The sequence below is a fragment of the Panthera leo genome, chromosome B4 (assembly GCF_018350215.1).
Source record: "Panthera leo isolate Ple1 chromosome B4, P.leo_Ple1_pat1.1, whole genome shotgun sequence".
NCBI lineage: Eukaryota > Metazoa > Chordata > Mammalia > Carnivora > Felidae > Panthera > Panthera leo.
The window spans coordinates 70,841,747-70,862,603 of record NC_056685.1 but is presented as its reverse complement, the minus strand read 5'-3'; the positions used below and the strand labels follow the sequence as shown (position 1 = coordinate 70,862,603).

Genomic DNA, 20,857 nt, shown 5'->3' with positions numbered 1-20,857 from the left:
GAGGGTTTTGCTTTCAGAATTCAAACCAGTTGAATCTATAAGATTTAGAAAAACAAAAACAAAAACAAAAACAGAAAACAGAGAGAAAGAAAGAAAGAAAGAAAGAGAAATTGAATGGGAGGATTTGAAATGGGCATAAGTAAGGGAAGTGGGTAAATGAAATAATTTATTTTATTGAACACTAATTGTGTACTCTGTTTAACACTTCATTGAATTCTGCTAAGTAATTGGGAAAGGTGATTTACCAAGTATAGATTGAATATAGAAGAACCGAGCCTCACAGTTCCAAGATCAAGAATTTTAATCATCATCTATGTTACTTTTACACCTGACACCAGAAATGTGGTTAATATAAGCAAGTCCTCCTAGGTCTGGAGGCAGTTATGTGACAGATAAGAAGGGCCTGCTTTTAAGTAATGATATCATATCAAGAGACATTGAAGTCCAGAGGACAGCTAGTTTGCTAATTCATTTTTTACGTACGTTAGCAAAGTGAAGTAAAGAAGACATAGATGGAATTAAAGGTCATTTAGTCAGGATTCTCCAGAGAAACAGAACCAATGGAATGTGTGCATGGAGAGAGAAAGAGAGGTTGATTTTAAGAAATTAGCTTGGGCTTAAAAAAAAAAAAATGAAAAAGAAAAAAGGGGGGGGGGGGCACCTGAATGGCTCAGTCAGTTAAACGTCTGACTTCAGCTCAGGTCATCATCTCACAGTTTGTGAGTTTGAGCCCCGTGTCGGGCTGCATGCTGACTGCTCAGAAACTGGAGCCTGCTTTGGATTCTGTGTCTCCTCCTCTCTCTGTCCCTCCCATGCTCATGCTCTCTCTCTCTCTCTCTCTCTCTCTCTCAATAATAAATAAAATAGATAATAAATAAATAAATAAATAAATAAATAAATAAGAAATTAGCTTGGGCAATTGTGGAGACTTGGTGAGCTTGGTGAGTCATAATCTGATGTGGTAAACTGGCAGACTGGTGACTCAGGGAAGAGTAGTAATTCAAGTCCAAAGGCAGTCTGTTGGCAGAATTTCTTCTGGCTCTGAGGAAGTCAGTCTTTGTTCTAATAAGGTTCTCAATTAATTGGATGAGGCCCACCCACATTAAGGAGGGTAATCTGCTTTACTCAAAGTCTACCTATTTAAATGTTCATCTCATCCCCAAAACACTCTCACAGTAACATCCATAATGTTTGACAATAACACTCTGGGCACTGGGGCCCAGCCAAGTTAAGAGGAAAATCAGGGGTGCCTCAGTGGTTCAGCTGGTTAAGCATCTGGCTCTTGATTTTGAGTGAGGTCATGATCTCATGGTTCATGAGTTTGAGCCCCACATTTGGCTCTGTGCTTTCAGTGCAGAGCCTGCTTGGGATTCTCTCTCTCTCTCTCTCTCTCTCTCTGCCCCTCCCCTACGTGTGTGTGCGCATGTGTGCACTCTCTCACTCTCTCTCTCTCTCTCTCAAAGTAAAGAAATAAACATTTAAGAAAAGACAGGAAATCAGTTTAATGCAGCATCAAAGAAAGAGAAGCAATGATCAGGAGTGTCAGAAGCCTCAGACATCTATAGTAGGTTGAATGGTAACTGCCCCCCCCCCCCCCGAAGATATGCCCACATCTTAATCCTGGAACCTATGGATATTACCTTATTTGGAAATGAAGAGATTAAGCAATGTGACCAAAGTGGCAGAGATTGGAGTGATTTGGTCACAAGTCAAGGAATGCAAACAGCTACCAGAAGCTAGAAGAGACAAGGCAAGATAGTTCCCTAAAGCCTCCAGAGGAATGGCAGCTGTTTTGGATTGTGGGCTCAGAACTGAGAGGAAATAAATTTCAGTTGTTTGAAGCTATCCAGTTTGTGCTAATTTGTTACAGTAGCCACAGGAACTAATAAAACATATGAGAATAAATATAATCGATTTTGCTATTAAGAAGGATGATGCTGGTCACATTCAAGAAAATAGTTTCAATAAAGTGATGTGAATAAAGCCACATGCAAAGGTTATAAGGCAGAGGTTCCCAAACTTTCCCAGTTTATAGGGCCTTTTTTATCTCAGTAATTTTTTTTGTAGGGTTCATAGGTCAAAAGAAATACTGAACAGTTGATTAAGTAGTCAGTTCCAAACAACTTACTCGGTATTTGTGTACTAGCAACTCAGTAGCTGTTTGAAAAATACATAAAAATTAAAAAATATTTGATTTTAGTTTTAAATAATCACAATCACTTACTAAGGGGATACATGCACCTATTACACATTACACAACTTCCTAAACTTTGGGATTAGATTTCACATCAACTACTGTCATTTTCTGTTCCTCATTGATTTCCAACCCATAGTTGCTTTATATCACGGCAATTGCTAAAAATCCAGCTTTTCAAAGATATGACATTATGGAAAGGAAGGTAGGGCTATCTAATGTTAAAGCTGAACTATCTCGAGCTAATACTTTGTGTGGTGTCAGAAAGACGTCAAACACTATTGTGTTTTCCTAAAAAAATTTACAGTACCCCCCAGGCATTCTCACTGTAGCTGGGGCACCTAGGCACACTTTAGAAACCATGGATTTAAGGAGTGAGAACTGAAAAAATGTATATAGAAAGTGGAGATGATATTTATATGACGTTTAGTGGAGGCTTAGGGAAGAAAAGCCAGAAGATATTTAGAATATTAGCAAAGCTATTCTAAAGTTATAGGAAGAAATAACAATAACAACAAAAGATGTATTAGACTACACCAAAATTTAAAACTTCTGTGCATCAAAGGACACAACAGAATGAAAAAGGAGCCTACAGAATGGGAGAAAATGTTTGTAAATCATGTATCTGATAAGGGGTCAATACCTAGAATATATAAAGTACTCCTACAACTCAAAAACAAACAAAAACACAAACAACCTGATTCAAAAATGGCAAAGAACTTAGACATTTCTCAAAAAAAATATACAAATGACCAAGAAATATATGAAAAGATACTCAACATCACTAATTAATAGAGAAATGTAAATCAAGTCCACAATGAGATAGCACCTCACATCCTTTAAGATGACCACGATAAAAGCAAATCAAAACAGGAAATAGCAATTATTGGCAAGGATATGGAGAAACTGGGACCCTTGTGCACCATTGCTGGGAATGTAAAATGGTGTAGGCATTAGGGAAAACAGCATGGAGTTTCCTCAAAAACGTTAAAATAGAATTCCCACATAATCTAGCAATTCCACTTCTGGGTATATGCCCCAAAGAAGTGAAAGCAGGAACAGATGAATGAACAAAATATGGCATGTATATGTATACAATGAAATATCATCCAGCCTTAAAAAGGAAGGAAATTCTACATGCTACAACATGGATGGATCTTGAGGACATTACTCTAAGAGAAATAAGCCAGTCACAAAAAGAAAAATACTGTAGGATTTCATTTATATGTGATACTAAGAGTGGTCAAAATCACAGAGACAGACAGTGGAACGTTGTTTGCCAAGGCATGGGTGCCGTGTTGGCACAGGCCGTTGTTTAATGGATACAGAGTTTCAAATTTGTAAGATAAAAAGAATTCTTGAGCTTGGTTGCAACACAAGGTAGTTGTGTTTAACACTACTAAACTGCATACTTAAAAATGGCTAAGATGGTAGATTTTATGTATTTGGCCACAATTTTTTTTTTTTTAACTTAAGGCAAGAAGTCATGATTTGGATCAAATTAACCACAGGAACAGGATTTCTACCAGACTCTGTTTGCCTAGGTAGGTAAAATATATGCAGCATTAGCACTCCACATATTCGATAAACTATTTCTCCAAAATTAGTGCAACGCCAAACTTTAACCGAATCTGAAATAAACATCATACATAATAAATTAGTGAGATTTCAGTGTATACTGAATATCGACCAGAGATATTTTCAAAAACATCCTATGAAAGCATCAAAAATCCATTTTCTTTGCACACACATAAATATAGTAAAATAGAGGAAATTATTTAACTATATGTAGAAACACTGATGGGCACTAAAAGTGATCATTTTGGTCGTGCTTTTTATAGCTTAGCAAATATTTTCCCTTCTCAGATTCCCTGTTTTGCTCAGAGGAACTTTGCTGTTTTGAAAACAATGCACCCAAGGCCCTTGTAGCTTTTACATCAAACTACTGTACTGCCATAAAATAAGCACTTTCTAGTGCATTCCAGGGTGGTCCTACTCAACCTAACTGGACTTTTCTATTTTTTAGAGCTGATCATACCGTGGTCTTTTCTAAACATGAATATGGGAGAATTATTTTTTCTTATCAGTACTTTTGAGCAAAGCCAACATCCTTAGGCAATTTTCCCGAGTCACCAAGACATGAATCAGTCAAAAAATTGAAGATGAACTCTGCAATTTTCTCCGTGCTCAACAAAGCAGTCAAAAACTGGAAAATCAGAAAGAACTGTTATGTCAGGAAGAATTTGGTTAGAGTGAAACTCTCCCTACGTTTCTTAAATCCAAACAAGTTATAAAGCTCAAACTAAATTTTGCTTATTCCATAATATGAGGATCTGTTTGAGAAACAGAGCTTAGATAACAAGAACAGAACATAGCAACCTTGTTTGTTGTGATCCTGGCAAAGAAATAACTGCAAACCTGATAGTTAATGACTGATTAAAAAATACATTGTATTTGAAGAGTGATTTTGTTAACTTGCACTTATATTATTGGCTGAAGAAAGTATTTGTTGATAAGCAGATTGTAATTTTGTATCAGATCAAGGCCCTAAAAACAAAATACCCAGTTCTCTACCTAAGGAACTATAATCTAGGAATGGTAGAAAAGTAGTACAAAAGAATTAAAATTACCTTTGAGAAGGAAATGTATGTTCATAACAGCAGAAGATGGAAAAGAATTTTTAATAATATCTGCTATCTTACACATTTATCCAAATAAATCCTAAATAATTACTTCATTCAAGAATAAACGGCCAAGATAAAGCAGAGCGGTAATCATAGTTTGCTGTGATAAATTGACCACAAAGGAGTATTCAAGTCAGCTAATTTACTCCCTAAAGGGTGGCTCTTTTTGGAATGAAGAGAAAGCAATACTTAGTCTCTAAATGTACCCAACTGAAAAAATAAAAGTTAACAGTCTGAGATTAATTCAATTTAAAAGCATGGGAGATTTTTGGGGCGCCTGGGTGGCTCAGTAGGTTGAGCGTCCCACTTCGGCTCAGGTCATGATCTTGCGGTCTGTGAGCTCGAGCCCCACGTGGGGCTCTGTGCTGACAGCTCAGAGCCTGGAGCCTGCTTCGGATTCTGTGTCTCCCTCTCTCTGCTTCTCCACTGCTCACACGCTCTCTCTCTCTCAAAAATAAATAAAAATTAAAAGCATGGGAGATTTTGATGAGACCACCTATACATTAATACTCATTTTTAAAAACGGGGCAGTGCGTGACCCTTTATACTGTAGGAAGAATAAACAAAGAAAGATACCGTTCATATCTTTTTCAAATTGAAAATATACGATCAGTAAAATGATCATTCCCATTTTTGAGCATCTTTTTGCTGAACCAGCCAATAGTGGTGTCGGCAGTGCAGACATTAGAGGGCAAGGTCATCCTGCTGGCTCTTTGATGTTTCACCGCGACGGGGCCAGAGAAGCCGGCGGCAAGAGCCAGGGCAGAGACCCCCAGCCGAGAGCTGGAGGCGAGCGCCGGGCGAAGCGGACTGCAGCCCGGCGGGCAGATGAGCGCGCGGGGAAAGGGGGCGGGGGGACGGCAGGGGCGCGCGAGGACGCGGTCGGCCTAGCGGGGCGGGGCGGCCGCGGGTCGCGGGCCGATGACGCGCGGCGGCCGGCGGAGGAGTTGCCACTTCCTGGAGGCGCCGGCCGGGGCCGCTCTCTGCACTTAGATTCAGAGCCGGGAGCCCGCGGCCACCGCCATGTCCCATCAGACCGGCATCCAAGGTAACGGCGCCCGGAGCGGCGCGCGGGAAAGGGGCTCCCGGGAGGCCCCGGGCGAGCCGGGCGGGCTGCGGGACGAGGAGGGCTGGAGTCGGGCCCAGAGGGAACGGGTGCCGGTCTCGCCGCGCAGGCGGGGCCTCTTCGCCCCTCCGCGCTTTCTGGTCCCGGGCCACCCGGCCTGCGTTCCTCCCAGGCGGGTCCGTCTGCTGCCACGTTACAGACGGACCCGAAATTCGCAGAAGCGAAAGAAATTGGTTTGTGAGGAGGCCTGAGTGAAGGGGATATGCCTTCCTCTGGCCCTGACTGTAGTCTAACTTTCCCCCTTTTGTATCAGGTACGGGAGACCTGAAACACTGGAGGTTACTGGGGCTTCACTGTGCAAAGGAGATTGTTACAAGAGTTCGATTATAAAACGAAAGATACTGGAATCTTTTTTATTTCCAGTAAAGGTGCTTCCCAAATTCTTCCGCATTTTCTTTCAAAATGGAAACATGAACTATGTTCTGAGAAATCCTGAGTGTGGGGTGTTTTGATCTTTTTCTTAGGTACTCCCCAGGGAACTGAAAAGTCCGATCTGTGTGGCTGAATTTAATCATGCCGTGAAGGCAGTTCGGTGCGCAATTATATCTGACCTCCATTATTTCCTGGTTTGAAAATGGGCAGTCTGGAAACGCTCGCCTCATCAGAAATAATATATCCCGGGGTTACTCGCGATTACTTAACGAGGGCTAATATAAACCCACGCTCTTCTGTTAAAGGACAACGAACCTTTTCCCCAGATGAACATTTAATTGTGGTTTTGTTCCTATGGGTCTTTGACCATCCTGCACCTCTCCCTGCACACACAAACACAAGCAAAATGCTCTCAAACCTGAAAGCACTGTTTTATTCGTCAGAGTTAGTTTTGACATTTAAATTTGTAATTACTCATTTTCATGTTTGAGCCTTACTGCATTCACTACTTAAGTAATGGTTCATTCTTACAACCCAAGAATGAAATCAGAACGAAATCGAAGCTTTAATAGGAACACAAGCGTTAAGTTATTAAATACATATTTGTTTAGTGAACTTAACTCTAGCTTTTTGAGAAATACAAGTTAGAAAAATATTACCAGAAGTACAAGCTTGAATGCACTTTAATGACTTTTTGTTTAATTGGGATAGGATATCTTATATTTACTGTTGCTTTTAATGTGAAAATGTAAAAATGAATCGAATTGTTCTTATAAGCTTGAAATTGGACTAGAAGAGAAAGATTTTCAACAATTTTCAACCAAGCAATCAAGGTTTTTTTTAAAATTGTAATTTGTTCCTTATTGGATTTGAGTAACTTTAATATTTTCACTACCAGTGTTATTTCTGCTTTGGAATTTTCTAGCTAAAACATAGTAGAATTCATATACTTTTAAGCTATATTAATATGTATATTTTTTAGCTGTATACTATGCTATTTACACCTTCAAGTTTTATAATTTAAATTACTGACAATAAGGGGATACTACATCTTGAAGATTTTTTCTTTGTATTATAATTTATTTTTTCCTCACTTGAGTAGCATTAGAAAATATTAACATGTAAGTATAAAAAATAGGTTTACTTTTCTTTATCTTTTTACACAGCAAGTGAAGATGTTAAAGATATCTTTGCAAGAGCAAGAAATGGAAAATACAGACTTCTAAAAATATCTATTGAAAATGGTTAGTTTAACATTTCTGAATATTGTTTGTCCTTGGATTACTGTTATATTTTTAAATTTCTAAGTCATTTCAGTGACTGGAACTATTAATTACTGTGAACAAAGTTCAAAGCCTGCCTTTAGGTAACTTGGATCCTGTATATTTGGTCATGTCCCTTTAGCTGTTGCTTACCTTCTGAATTCTGTAGTTGACTATCAGGGAAACAGAAAGATTTTTTTTTTGGTGCGACCTCCTCTGCTTTTACCTTTTGCGTCTCAGTTTCTATACCACAACCTGTTTCTAATGTGAGTGCTTCCATCTCTGGATTGGAAATCAGTAAACAAGTGATCATCTCCAACCGCCCCCCCCCCCCTCCCAAAGAGAAGTTACTTGAGAATTGTTATTCAGTAAAGTTAGTTTTGAAGTAGAAACAAAGGACTTCAAATTCCCAGTTTCTCCACATGATTGCAATCTGTGCTGGAGAAAGGATTTCCCTGTTTTGTTTTGGGGAAAAGTTCTAAGAATGTAAAAAACTACAAATTGATCGTTTCAAAATAATTCTGTTAGGGATATTGAGTGGATGGGAGAATATTTTAGTTTCCCTATATTTGAATTTGGACAATTATCGCAAATGAGTACGTTAAAATATTCCAATGGTCTAATTGCTTAAATACCTAAATTTCTTGAATACCTGGAAATATTTTGCTTTGGGAAAATAACTTGTTCTTTTATAAACTCGAAGTAAATTTAATTTCCTTTTTATTTTCTACTTATATGTTAAAAATACCAGAGTAGTTTGAAAAATATGCAGTTGTTACTGTTTGTGTGTGTGTTTATTGTGTATATATATATATATATATATATATATATATATATATTACCATAGTTGATAGTAATAAACATATACTGTAAAGCAGCATATTTTAGAAATATTGAAATGCCATCATTTCCTAACCAACTATTTAAGTGACTAAAATGGAAAAACTTGTCTAGCATCACTACGGAAGGAAAATGACACTATTTCTTAAATCGTTATTTTTGTTTTGAGAAAATTTTTTAAATAAGGGAATTACAGAGAATAAATAATATAACAAATACTTCCATCTCCTCTTAAATTACTGACTACTAACGTTTTATCATATTTGCTTCAGCTTTTTTTTTAACTTAATATTTTTGTGATATTAGGGCATCCCCTTTAAACAATTTCACTTCCTGACCTCCTTCTCCTGAGGCAACCATATTAGGAGTTTTTATGTATCTGCAGTGTGTTTTTTTTATATGTAGCCCCCTAGATAACTCCTAGTGCTATTTTGAGTTTTAAGTTCATGTAAACTAACATCTTATTCTGCAACTTTTTTTCTGTAAACATTTTTGTAATTTGTCTTGGTAGAGAACTCACTATTTTTAAATATGAATTCATTATATAACTGTGCCACATCTATGATCGTTCTCTTATTGATGAACATTTATGCTATTTGCAGCTTCTGCTGTTCTATGTGGAGATGTGAATAATAGTATTAATAGGAGATGACTATGTTATTAATTTATTGTCTCTTCATTACCATTTGGAATTTCAAACCATTCATGTGTCTTTTAAAAATTGTTCTTCATAGAGAAACTTGTGATTGGCTCATGTAGTCAGCCTTCAGATTCCTGGGATAAGGATTATGATACCTTTGTTTTACCCCTATTGGAGGACAAACAACCGTGCTATATATTATTCAGGTTAGATTCTCAGAATGCCCAGGGATATGAATGGATATTCATTGCTTGGTCTCCAGATCATTCTCATGTAAGTAATTTTTTTGTTACTTGTTTAACATTAAATGCTAGAAAATTTTTTTCTGAAATAGTCCTAGGCTAGGAGAAAGTTAAGAAGCAACAGTTATTTCCGATAGAAGGGAGTGATCATGAAGAAAATCCTACTGTTGGTAATGTAGAATCAGGAGTAATGTACTTATATTCAGAAATCTTGCCCTTGAAATCAACAGTATTATTGATTTTAAATTTAAAAATCTTTGGCAATTATATGTAAATGACTATACTCTGAGAGTAATACTTCAAATAATTCTGAAACCTAATTGAACATTATGTTAAATATTTTTAATAGCTGCCGTTTAAATGATAGGCATACACGCAAGTATTTCTTTTAGGAAAGTTAGCGGATTGATTCAGACTCCTGGATTTGACATGCAGTTTTGTGAAACTACCTCTGTTGGCAGTTACCTTTTGTAGTTTTTAGTAGTTGCTATTAGAGTCTTTAATAATATGGTATATATTGTAGTTTTCATCTTTGTGTTTCCCATAGAATGGTATATGCTGCAGGTGTGCTATGAACATTGATTCTTAAACAACTTAATCAGTAATATCTGATCTAGATTTGCTTTGAGTAAAATGTCAGTATCCAGGTTACTTCATTTCAAGCGATGTTTTCTACCTTATATTCCAAAGTAGTATTTTAAGTAGGTTTTTTTTTTAATTGTTGATCTCATTGTACACTTTGAAAAGTGATTAATTTTTAAAAATTTAGTTTCCCAATTTTTTAAAAATATGACATAAAGTGAAATCTACCTTAATAGGTGAACTGTCATGATGGCTATTTGTACACATGTACTTAAGCCTGTTACAGTCCATGGACTTCAGCTTTATCATAGTTTATTTCTAATGTGCTTGAAGATTTTAATACATTCAGAAAGTGCTATCTTTTATAATGAATAGTTTTCGTCTGTACATTTCTGAGTAAACTTTCACAACTTACTAGGTTCGTCAAAAAATGCTATACGCAGCAACAAGAGCAACTCTGAAAAAGGAGTTTGGAGGTGGCCACATTAAAGATGAAGTATTTGGAACAGTAAAGGTACAAAACTTAAACTTTTATGTGGATTCCACGTGTTGCAATTAAACCAGTTTAAGAACTTCTAGGTAATGTGTAATTGTTATGAAATTAGACTAATGAATCTGTAACAATAAGAGAAAATATTGTTATATTTCATACGATATGCAAGTTAACTAAAACATCATATTTACTCTCTAAAATATGTTGAAATGTCCTTTGCTAGTCTTCAGAAACTGCAATATGCCTTAGAGATCATCTAGTTCAACCCCTCATTTAGTTCACCCTTTTCACTTTAATGATAAGGGAAACAGGCTCACAAAAATGAGAGACTACTTGAAAGAGATGGTAATTTTTAGATATTTTGGACATTTATACCCACATTGTAGAAGCAGTAACTATGCATATTATGTTAACCAGGAACATTGAGGCAGGTCAATTGATTGATGATTAATTGGGATAGTTGATTAATACATTTAACTAGTTAAATTATGATTAAGAATTTACTTTCTTATGAAATTTATATGGTAAATACATATATTTATACATATACACACAAATTAAGAAAACAAATATTTTTTAACAGTTAAATTATCTAGTAGGTAGACCACAAGACTGTGTGGGAATACTTTTCTTATTCACCATTAATTGTGCCGTGGCCTGGTTTCTCAATTCTTTCTATTGTCAGTTTTCCAAGTCGCAAAATATTGATGAAAGGTAGACCTCTTTGGAATATTTTACTCTTTTAAATAAGAACTACGGTCATTTTCTATGAATAATTATACAGAAATTGTGGTGATTATTGAATAATTCTGGGGCAGGCTTCCCCAGAAGTTTACTTATTATTGTCCTGTAGATTTAGACATGACCCAAGTGTATCATGTGACTGGCAGCAGCACCACCACACTCGTACAAAAGATTTAGTAATTGTAAAACTGTGGGAAATGAAGAGTAAATACTCCCTTCACCATTTTTTGAAACCTGTAACGAATAGTAAAATTCTTGATACTACATTTCAATCAAAATATTTTCTATTAAGTTAATAATTTTGTTTTTCCTGAAGTAACGTCACTGAGGTTTTACTTTTAGAGAATAGCTAGTAACGGTCCATTTCTTTGTTTACAGGAAGATGTGTCATTACATGGATATAAAAAATACTTGCTTTCACAGTCATCTCCTGCCCCACTGACTGCAGCTGAGGAAGAATTACGACAAATTAAAATTAATGAGGTAAATTACATTTTTGAAACGATTGCAAGATTTTAAGTGTTTGAAAAAATATTTTTAATTAATAGATTAATAGAGATTAAGTAAGGTAGCTTGCATTTATTCTGTATAATTTAGAGATAAGACTATGTGCTCGATGTGTTTTCAGGAAAAAATAATTAAAAGTAAATACTAAAATTCGTGCCAGTTTCATAAGTAGCTTTCACCTATATTTGTAATATATGTGACAGACTAGTAAGTGTTCCTGTTGGAAGTACAACTTTTTGTAACCTTGTACTTTGATTACTAAGTAAATGGAAAAAATGTACATTACCCATTTAGTGCAAAGAATTATATTTAATGAGGTTGCCCAAAGCAGGTTTGTTTAGTTACATTATTTCAGAGAATCATGGTAACTAAAGAGGAAAAAATATAAATGCTATAAGATATTTATTATTTCTAGAAGCTCTATAAATTCTGAGTGCTACTTGGATAGGCATGTGCCTATGTATTTATGGGAGATGGTTTTTTGAGTACTTGTTTAGCCCAGTTCTATTAGAGTCAATAAACTTCATCCATATTATAGTTTATCATATTTTTAATGTGTTCACTGCAGCTATTCTAATTACAAGTTAGAGTAACTACTATATTTCTACTGGGATTTTATAGGAAAGAACAAGTAACAGAAACCACTATTCACTAGTCCGAATAACAGACTAATAGAAATCTGTCTGGAAAGTGATTGAATATTACTTAATATTAACCTGATAGCAAGGATCTATCTTTATATTATTTTAACTCAAATTATTTGAGTAAAGATTCTTATGTGATTTTTTTTTTTACAAGTTTGATAGTTTGTTTTATTCCTTGCAATCAGAACCCAGAGGATCGTATTGGGGTATGCATTTGCATATGTTCTATGATGTTTTCATTATCCAATATCATTTATGCTGTAGAATCTCCATTCATTTTTTTTAAAAGTAAAATTTCTATTTGACTTTTCTGTTGCAACACTGCAAATGAGACCCTATACTAGCTATCATTTATGTGTAAAAGTCTGAAACATGCATCAAAAGCTTTCTTGAAGTACTCTTCTAGTATTTGTTCTTAGTAATGAAAAGCTCTAAGTCTGGAACTTCTGCAGTAGTATAATTTGTTGAGCTGTGTTGTGTCTTTGTATACTGTTCATACTCCTTTCAATTCAGTGCATGGTGTTTGTGTTGCATTTTATGTCTTCTAGAACAAAGTAAAGTTTTACGCATATTGCATATATGTCACACTTTTCATAAATTTTATCAAGTAAGTTTTGTAATTAAAGTATAATCTGAAGACACTTCAAAGAGTTTATATAGTTCTCTGCAAATGTGCCAAACCGAACATATAAACAACCTCCCCGCCAAAGCCCCACTAACAGCGCATACCCTCTCAAATGTTCACTCCCAGCATTTCATAAAGATATGTCATACACTCTGCATGTTGACACGGTGCTAGCAGAACATGAACAAATGTGAAAAATTACTTGCTTTTTAAGTTCATGGTATTTTAAGGGTTAATTTTAGTTACATTAAAATGGGCAAGGGTGGAATGGCACTTGGTAGAGATTGGATTTCTTGTCTTTGCTGTATGACACTGCTAAATGCTACAGCTTCATCAGTAAATTAAATCTATCATACTTAGGTACAAACAGACGTGGGTGTGGACACTAAGCATCAAACACTACAAGGAGTAGCATTTCCTATTTCTCGAGAAGCTTTCCAGGCTTTGGAAAAATTAAGTAACAGACAGCTCAACTATGTGCAATTGGTAAGAGACAGATGATGGTTATTATGAAATGGCTGCTCTTCCTGGTGGCTCTTGGCTCATAAAATAGGTTCGTTTTTAGTGGATTTAAAATTTGTTTTAAGTTTATTTTATTTTGAGAGAGAGAGAGAAAGAAAATATGAGTGGGGGTGGGGTAGAGAGTGAGGATCCCAATCAGGCTCCCCACTGTCAGTGCAGAGTCTGACACAGGGCTCCAACTCCCTAACCATGAGATCATGACCTGAGCCGAAATCAAGAGTCGGCTCATGACCGAGCCACCTAGGTGCCGCGTGTTTCCTGATTTCTTTTTTATTCATTTTTTTTTTTTAAACTACAAGGCAATGTATGTTCCTTGTGAAAAAGTCCAGCCTGTATAAATTTCCCCTTGTCTCTTAAATTTTCTGTGTATCTGTTTTAATGAATATATTTCTCATTGACAGGAAATAGACATAAAAAATGAAATTATAATTTTGGCCAGTACGACAAATACAGAACTGAAAGATTTGCCAAAGAGGATTCCCAAGGATTCAGCACGTTACCATTTCTTTCTGTATAAACATTCCCATGAAGGAGACTATTTGGAGTCCATAGGTATATAATATATTGTTTTGAACGTATTACTTTAAGTTTGCTTATTGACAGCTTAGCACATTCTTATTTCTTGCCCAGAGGACTTAGTTACAGTTTAATATTTGCTTTGAGTGATATATTGCTAATTGTATTTATTATTTTAACTCACAGTTTTTATTTATTCAATGCCTGGATACACATGCAGTATAAGAGAACGGATGCTGTATTCTAGCTGCAAGAGCCCTCTGTTAGAAATTGTAGAAAGACAATTACAAATGGATGTCATTAGAAAGGTAAAATTACCTACCTCTTTCTTTAAAATTTTCAGTTTATATTAGATCTTTATTGTCTTCTCTGTGTAGTTCATGATGTATGGTGGTTTATAAATGAAAGTATTTTTTCTTGTTCTCCTCATAAATCCTTAGGATCTTCTCCAAGTGCTTGGGGATGATCTGGCATTACTGCAGGCTGTCTCTAGATCTGTACTCTCTCGTATGTAGCCATAAGCTACATGTGGCTATTTAAATTTAAGTATAAGTTAAAATGGAGTAAAATGTAAAATTCAGTTCCTTCATCATACTAGCCACATTTCAAGTGTTCATTAGCTACATGAGGCTGGTGGCTACTGTACTGGACAGCGCAGAATTGAGCGGACATCTTCCATATTGCAGAAAGTTCTTTTGGACAGTGCTGCTAGGGCCGCATACTTGTGATTGTCTCAAGACTTGCTATTAGTAAAGAACTATAGTCTCTAGTTACAACTGACTGTTGGGATGGTTGAGGCTCCAGTTGTTGACAAAGGAGGGAACGGACATAAATATTTGAATTCGGGGAGCTAATCTACCAGTTTTCTTAAATTTATTTTCTTAAATGTAGATGAGGCTTAGGGAAAGATGATGGTTTACTCTTGAGCCCTTGAAGTCTTTAAAACACAAGTTCTTATAAACTACCAGTGTATTAGGTCCTGAACCCTTTAAGGTTTTTAAGTTCCTAAGATAAAGCAGGGACTGGCGCACTGTTTTCTACAAGAAGACCACATAGTAAATATTCTAGGCTTTACCAGGTCACAAATGGTCTTTGTTACATATTCTTACTTGTTTTATTATTTTGTGTTTCTAACCGTTTAAAAATGTAAAACACACTCTTAATTTGGGCTAAATTTGGTCCTGTTCTAGAGTGATTTCAAGTGACCCAAGAATGAAGGGGCCGATGAGTCATGTTCCTGAATATGCATAGTGTACCAGAGCAGAACAACTTGAGAGTACAGTGGTGGCTTCTACTTTTATTTTTTTTTTTAACGTTTATTTATTTTTGAGACAGAGAGAGACAGGGCATGAATGGGGGAGGGTCAGAGAGAGAGAGGGAGACACAGAATCTGAAACAGGCTCCAGGCTCTGAGCTGTCAGCACAGAGCCCAACACGGGGCTTGAACTCACAAACCGTTGGATCATGACCTGAGCTGAAGTCAGACACTTAACCGACTGAGCCACCCAAGCGCCCCTGGCTTCTACTTTTAAATGTTAGTTAAGGGGCACCTGGGTGGCTCAGTTAAGCATCCAACTCTCAGTTTCGGCTCAGGTCATGATCTCACAATTTCGTGAGTTTGAGCCCTGCATCAGGCTCTGCACTGATGGTGTGGAGACAGCTTGGGATTCTCTCTCTCCTCCTTCTTCTCTCTGTCCCTCCCTTGCTCACTCTGTCACTGTCTCTCTCAAAATAAATAAATAAACTTAAATAAATAAACATAAGCAGGAGAAGAAAGAGGGAAGCAAACAGAAAATTATTATAGCTGATTATGTATTCAGGCAACTCACAAATCCCCTCCCCCCCCAAAAAAGCAACAGTGAAACTATTACATATGGTTCTTGATACTGCTGGAATGGGTGTTACATATTTGTGAGCATTCACACCTGAAAACTGGCTCCTTGCTTGTATTAGGTTTTGAATGTTGTCTTCATATCATATCACACTTTATTGATTCCATCTCTTACAGATCGAGATAGACAATGGGGATGAGTTGACAGCAGACTTCCTTTATGAAGAAGTACACCCAAAGCAGCATGCACATAAGCAAAGTTTTGCAAAACCCAAAGGTCCTGCAGGAAAAAGAGGAATTCGAAGACTTATTAGGGGTCCAGCTGAAAGTGAAGCCACTGCTGATTAAAATCATTATATTAAACATTAGAATACTAGTTTTTTTAAAGTCCAGCTTTTAGTACAGGAGAACTGAAATCATTCCACGTTGACACATAGTAGGGAAAAAATGTACTTTTTGAAAAATAGCACTTTTCACTTCTGTGTGTTTTTAAAATTAAGGTTATAGAAGACTCATGATTTCTATTTTTGAGTTAAAGGTAGAAGAGGGTTTGTCATAGTGATGTTTAATTTGGTCACACTGTTTTCACAGAGTAATAATGATTCCATGCTTTCACATAATTCTTAAAATTTTATACACTTGGGCCAACTCCAGAAAGTCTAATGTCTCAAAGTAAGATACACTCCTTACTACTCTTTAGTGAGACATCAGATTTTTTCTGTAAGGAAGAAAGACCTTAAAATATTCATACTACTTATGAATATGTTAAGGACCAGGTTAGATTATTTTCTAAACTGAGAATTTAGTGTGCCTGGGTAAAGGTGGAAAGTTGCTGACTCTGAGAAGCAACGCTTAACTCAGCCTGGGGGGTCACGTCTGCAACTTGTAGAAACACTGTTTCATGGCAGCAGTCTTTTCTATTTGACTTTTTTGGTTTTTAAATGGCATTAAAGTTTCAGAAGATCAGTTCACTCTGAAACCTTAAGGGTACCAGATATTTTCTATACTGCAGGATTTCTGATGATGTTGGAAGACCTATTTGAACAGCTTTAGTAAATTCTCTCTCTAATGCTTTACAAAATTTCCTTTTCAAAAGTAAGTCATTTCCTTATATAGTGTGAGGCCAAACATTTATGTTTAAATTGAATATTAATATCCTTAAAAAAACAAAAGTCAACAATGTTGAAAGAGTTTTAAACATCAAGACTGATTTTTCTCCAGAACCACATATTTACAGGCAAATTGTGTTCTTTATTACTTTTAAGCATACTCAGATTTAATAAAATTGTTGGAAAGTCCTAGTACTTAACAGCCTAACACAAATTAAACACTTAAGAATCTGGTTTCAATTTATATCTTATTTCAAAACACATTTAACTGTTTTTAAAGCTTTGCATTTCAGCTACAACCTACAGAAATTTAGAAATTTTGAGCCTTTTTTTTTTGATACTTGAAATAAGGAAGGAGTTAGAACACTTCGTCATGTTAAATCTGATAAACCTGCTGCAAGAGCCATAACTGGGAGGAGTTTTCTAAATGAACGATGGGGATCCAGGATTTCGAATTTCTTGATCTAAACTTTATGCTGCATAAAACATATTAGAAATGCACATTTCATAGTATAACATATGAAACACATTTTTATACCTTATTATCTAAGGTACTATATGCACCTTTCAAAAATTCCATGTGTGTTCAAGTAAAGCATATTAGAATAATTATGGGTTGACAGGATTTTTTTCTAGAGTTAAGAGTATTTGTGTGGGGTTTTGTTTGTTTACAGATAATCAGACTATAATATTTAAACATGCAAAATAATTGGCAGTAATGTTGCACTTGTTTTCTAAAGATACACTTTAGTTGTTTCATGGGTGCCCACGTAGACACACATATACACAAATTACTGCGTTGAGAATCCTAGAGTTGTGTTGCAGGCCATAGCTGAAGCTATATTTTCAATCAGAAAGAACATTAAGCCTGTAATGAAGGTATAAAATAATTTGGTAGTGAATGTTTTTTTGTACCGTTCATGTGCAATTATAGTCTAAATTTTACACTACATGAAAGTAAATGGACATTCCAGAATATAGATGTGATTATATAGTCTTTAATTATTATTAAACCAAGATTGCTGAAAATCAGTGATGCATTTGTTATAGAGTATAACTCAGTGTTTACAATATGTTTTAGGTGACATCATAACAATCAAAGGTGAATAAAATATTCCCAGTAAATTTATATAGCAGTAAAGAATTACATGCCTTCTGTGGACATTTTATAAGTGCATTTTATATTGCAATAAAATTTTTTTCTCTTTACATTGTATACTAAGTTGTTTTCTGTAACTTTTTTTCTTTAATGTTTGGACAATTCTGCATAATGCTATATCTAGTAACAAGTTAGAAAATTCAACCCATGTATTCATTTGTTAATTCACCTATCTAAATGGAGGGTTTTAAACATCTTGCAACCTAGGCAAGTTGTGTCAATAGAGTGCTTAATTTAGATTAGAACTTTCTCACTGCTACAGCAATAATGAAAATGCCATGAGTTAAACTGTTCCGACTGTGAAAGACCCCGGTACGATAGGGTGACCAACATGCTGGACACTAAGCTTGCCACCCATCCAGCAAATACTGAATGCACTCCTGCGTATGATTCACTATCAGACGGATCTTTCTATTAGGGCTAAATTACAAAAGTTGGAGAGTTGTCCTTAAAAGGGCTAATTTTAGAAACCTTTAAATAGAGTTCAGTTCTTTAAGGCATTCCTACTCAGAACTATAATGTGCCTCAGATACATATTGTAGTTTGGTATATATCCTTTCATATACTTTGCATACACAGCCATAAATTATAAGGATGAAAGGTTCTCTTAAGTAATGATTCTGGGGCTTTATATCCAAAGATTTTGATAAAATCAGTGGGCCCAGGAATTACATAGTTTTATAAATGAATCCTGTGTTGCCATGACTGGATACAGTTTGCCTTATGATAAAATTTTTTCTCTATTCAGTCAACAAATTCTTTAGTATTGTATACTGGTATATAGTGGTTATCAGTAGAGGTAACATCTCATTGAATAAAATCTAGTCCTTCCTGTTGCCCATTAGCTTCTTCATGACTTGAGAGCCCATGGCTCTCCAACTGGATCAGTCAGCTCCAGTTCATCAGCTGCTTGTTGTACCTCTAATGGACCAAGCTTGTTGCTGCCTCAGGAATGCTGAAGGTACTGTTCCCACGCTGGATCACCAATCCAGGATCTACATGTCTTCTTCCTTCACTTCACGCAGGTCTCTGCTCAAGTGTCCTCCCCTTAGAGAAGTCTTCCCTGACAACCCAATCTGATTGTACTCCCTGTCCCTCTCACCATAATCCTGCTTTATTTTTCCTCTAGAGCACTCAGGGATTTTATATCGATGCATATTGTTTGTCTCCTCCAGTAAAATAACAAAGTAATGGGGGAAAGGAGTGCAGCATCCTCAGCACCCAGAACAGTGTCTAAGACCTAGTGGATACTTTATGTATTGAATGAATAAAAGAGATTTTACTTTCCTTGAAGAACAGTGGGGAGAGGAGCACATTCCAGCAATGGTAGATACCTCACGGAGGCTCTGGCCTTCAGCGCTGCATTTCTGGCCAAAGCAAATGTCACTAGCACAGCCAGCCTCTTGTCCTCTGGACCGTGATTTCTACCACGAAACACTAGTATTAACTCACTCCTGAGCGGCATCTTCCAATGGGAATCTTCTTTCAGCAGACTGCTCTGGAAAGGCCAAGACCAGCCTTTACTCAACTGCCAGTGCTGTTCCACCAATCAACATTTGCTAGAATTCAGCCAGGCCATAGGGCCTTATTGAAGTCTGGATGCTTAATGAGAAGAGGCAAGCTATGAATGCGATTTAAACTGTAATTTCCTAGTTTCCGATTACCAGGCTGTATGGACGGACCAACATGGGTCATGTGTTTGTGAACGTGTGTGTCTGTGTGTGTGATGCTGCCACTTAGTGGCTAAATGACTGAACTCAGTTATTGCTACCATACCACAAACCACTCCCAATATGTAGTGGTTTAAAACAGCAGCAATCACTTTCCACAAGTCTACAGTTGGTTAACCTCTCATATTCTCATATATCTGTGGTCACCTGACAGGATGGCTGGTCGAGGATGACATTATCTGAGGTGACTTGTCCGTGCTCTGCATGGTCTCTCAGCCCAGGATTGTTCTCATGGCAGTGGCAGTGTTCCAGGAGACTAATACCCAAGGACTCTTGAGGCCCAGGTTAGGAACTGCAATATCACTTTTGGTGCATTCTATTGTTTAAAGCTAGTTACAAGGCCATCTTAGATCTAAGGGCTTGGGAAACACTGTGCTTCCTGATGAGAAAAGTTACACAACTATATTGCAAAGGGCATGGATATAGGGAAGAGTGGACAATGGCAATTTAATATGATGACCGCTAGGAACAAGTTACTTAAACTTTGGGGTCATCGATTTCCTCAATAAGGAAAAGATAGAACGTGTCTTATAGGATTATTAAATGAGAACATGCTCATAATACAGTGCTCGGCACAGCAGTCAGTTCTCAATGATAGAGAAGATGATGTTTATATGATGACATAGGGTGTGGTGGTAAAGGTTGCACGTTGCTGTCAGATGCCTGAGTTAAAATCCCAGCCCTGAAATTTCTTAGTTGCATAACCATGGGCAAGTCACTTCACTTCAATTTCCTTATTGGTAAAATATGGATAAAAATACCAAATTCCTAGGCTTGTTATGAGGATTAAATAAGTTAATAGAGGGGAAGCACTTTGAGCAGTGTTCGTAATTGTTTAATAAAACCAGTGCAACATACAACTTCTTAAAAATTAACAAGCTTATAAATTAACATACATAACATTATTATTATTTTTAACGTTTATTTATTTTTGAGACAGAGAGACAGCATGAATGGGGGAGGGGCAGAGAGAGAGGGAGACACAGAATCGGAAGCAGGCTCCAGGTTCTGAGCCATCAGCCCAGAGCCCGACGC

General features: G+C 36.5%; 1 protein-coding gene across 1 annotated transcript; it reads left to right on the top strand.

Moving 5' to 3' along the window:
- The first annotated feature begins 5,804 nt into the window (after positions 1–5,804).
- On the top strand, positions 5,805–18,149 carry TWF1 (twinfilin actin binding protein 1). Its single transcript, XM_042946296.1, has 9 exons — positions 5,805–5,926; positions 7,543–7,620; positions 9,213–9,391; positions 10,361–10,456; positions 11,558–11,662; positions 13,316–13,441; positions 13,879–14,029; positions 14,180–14,301; positions 16,002–18,149. Exons 1-9 carry the CDS (start codon positions 5,902–5,904, stop codon positions 16,170–16,172), a joined length of 1,053 nt encoding a protein of 350 aa, XP_042802230.1. The 5' UTR covers positions 5,805–5,901; the 3' UTR covers positions 16,173–18,149.
- Positions 18,150–20,857: the final 2,708 nt, after the last annotated feature.

Excerpts from the sequence above, each read along its gene's own strand:
- TWF1 (XM_042946296.1), top strand. The coding sequence starts at position 5,902 with ATGTCCCATCAGACCGGCATCCAAG. Across the intron at positions 7,621-9,212 it reads AAAAATATCTATTGAAAATG|AGAAACTTGTGATTGGCTCA; the intron begins GTTAGTTTAACA and ends TGTTCTTCATAG. Across the intron at positions 14,030-14,179 it reads AGACTATTTGGAGTCCATAG|TTTTTATTTATTCAATGCCT; the intron begins GTATATAATATA and ends TTTAACTCACAG.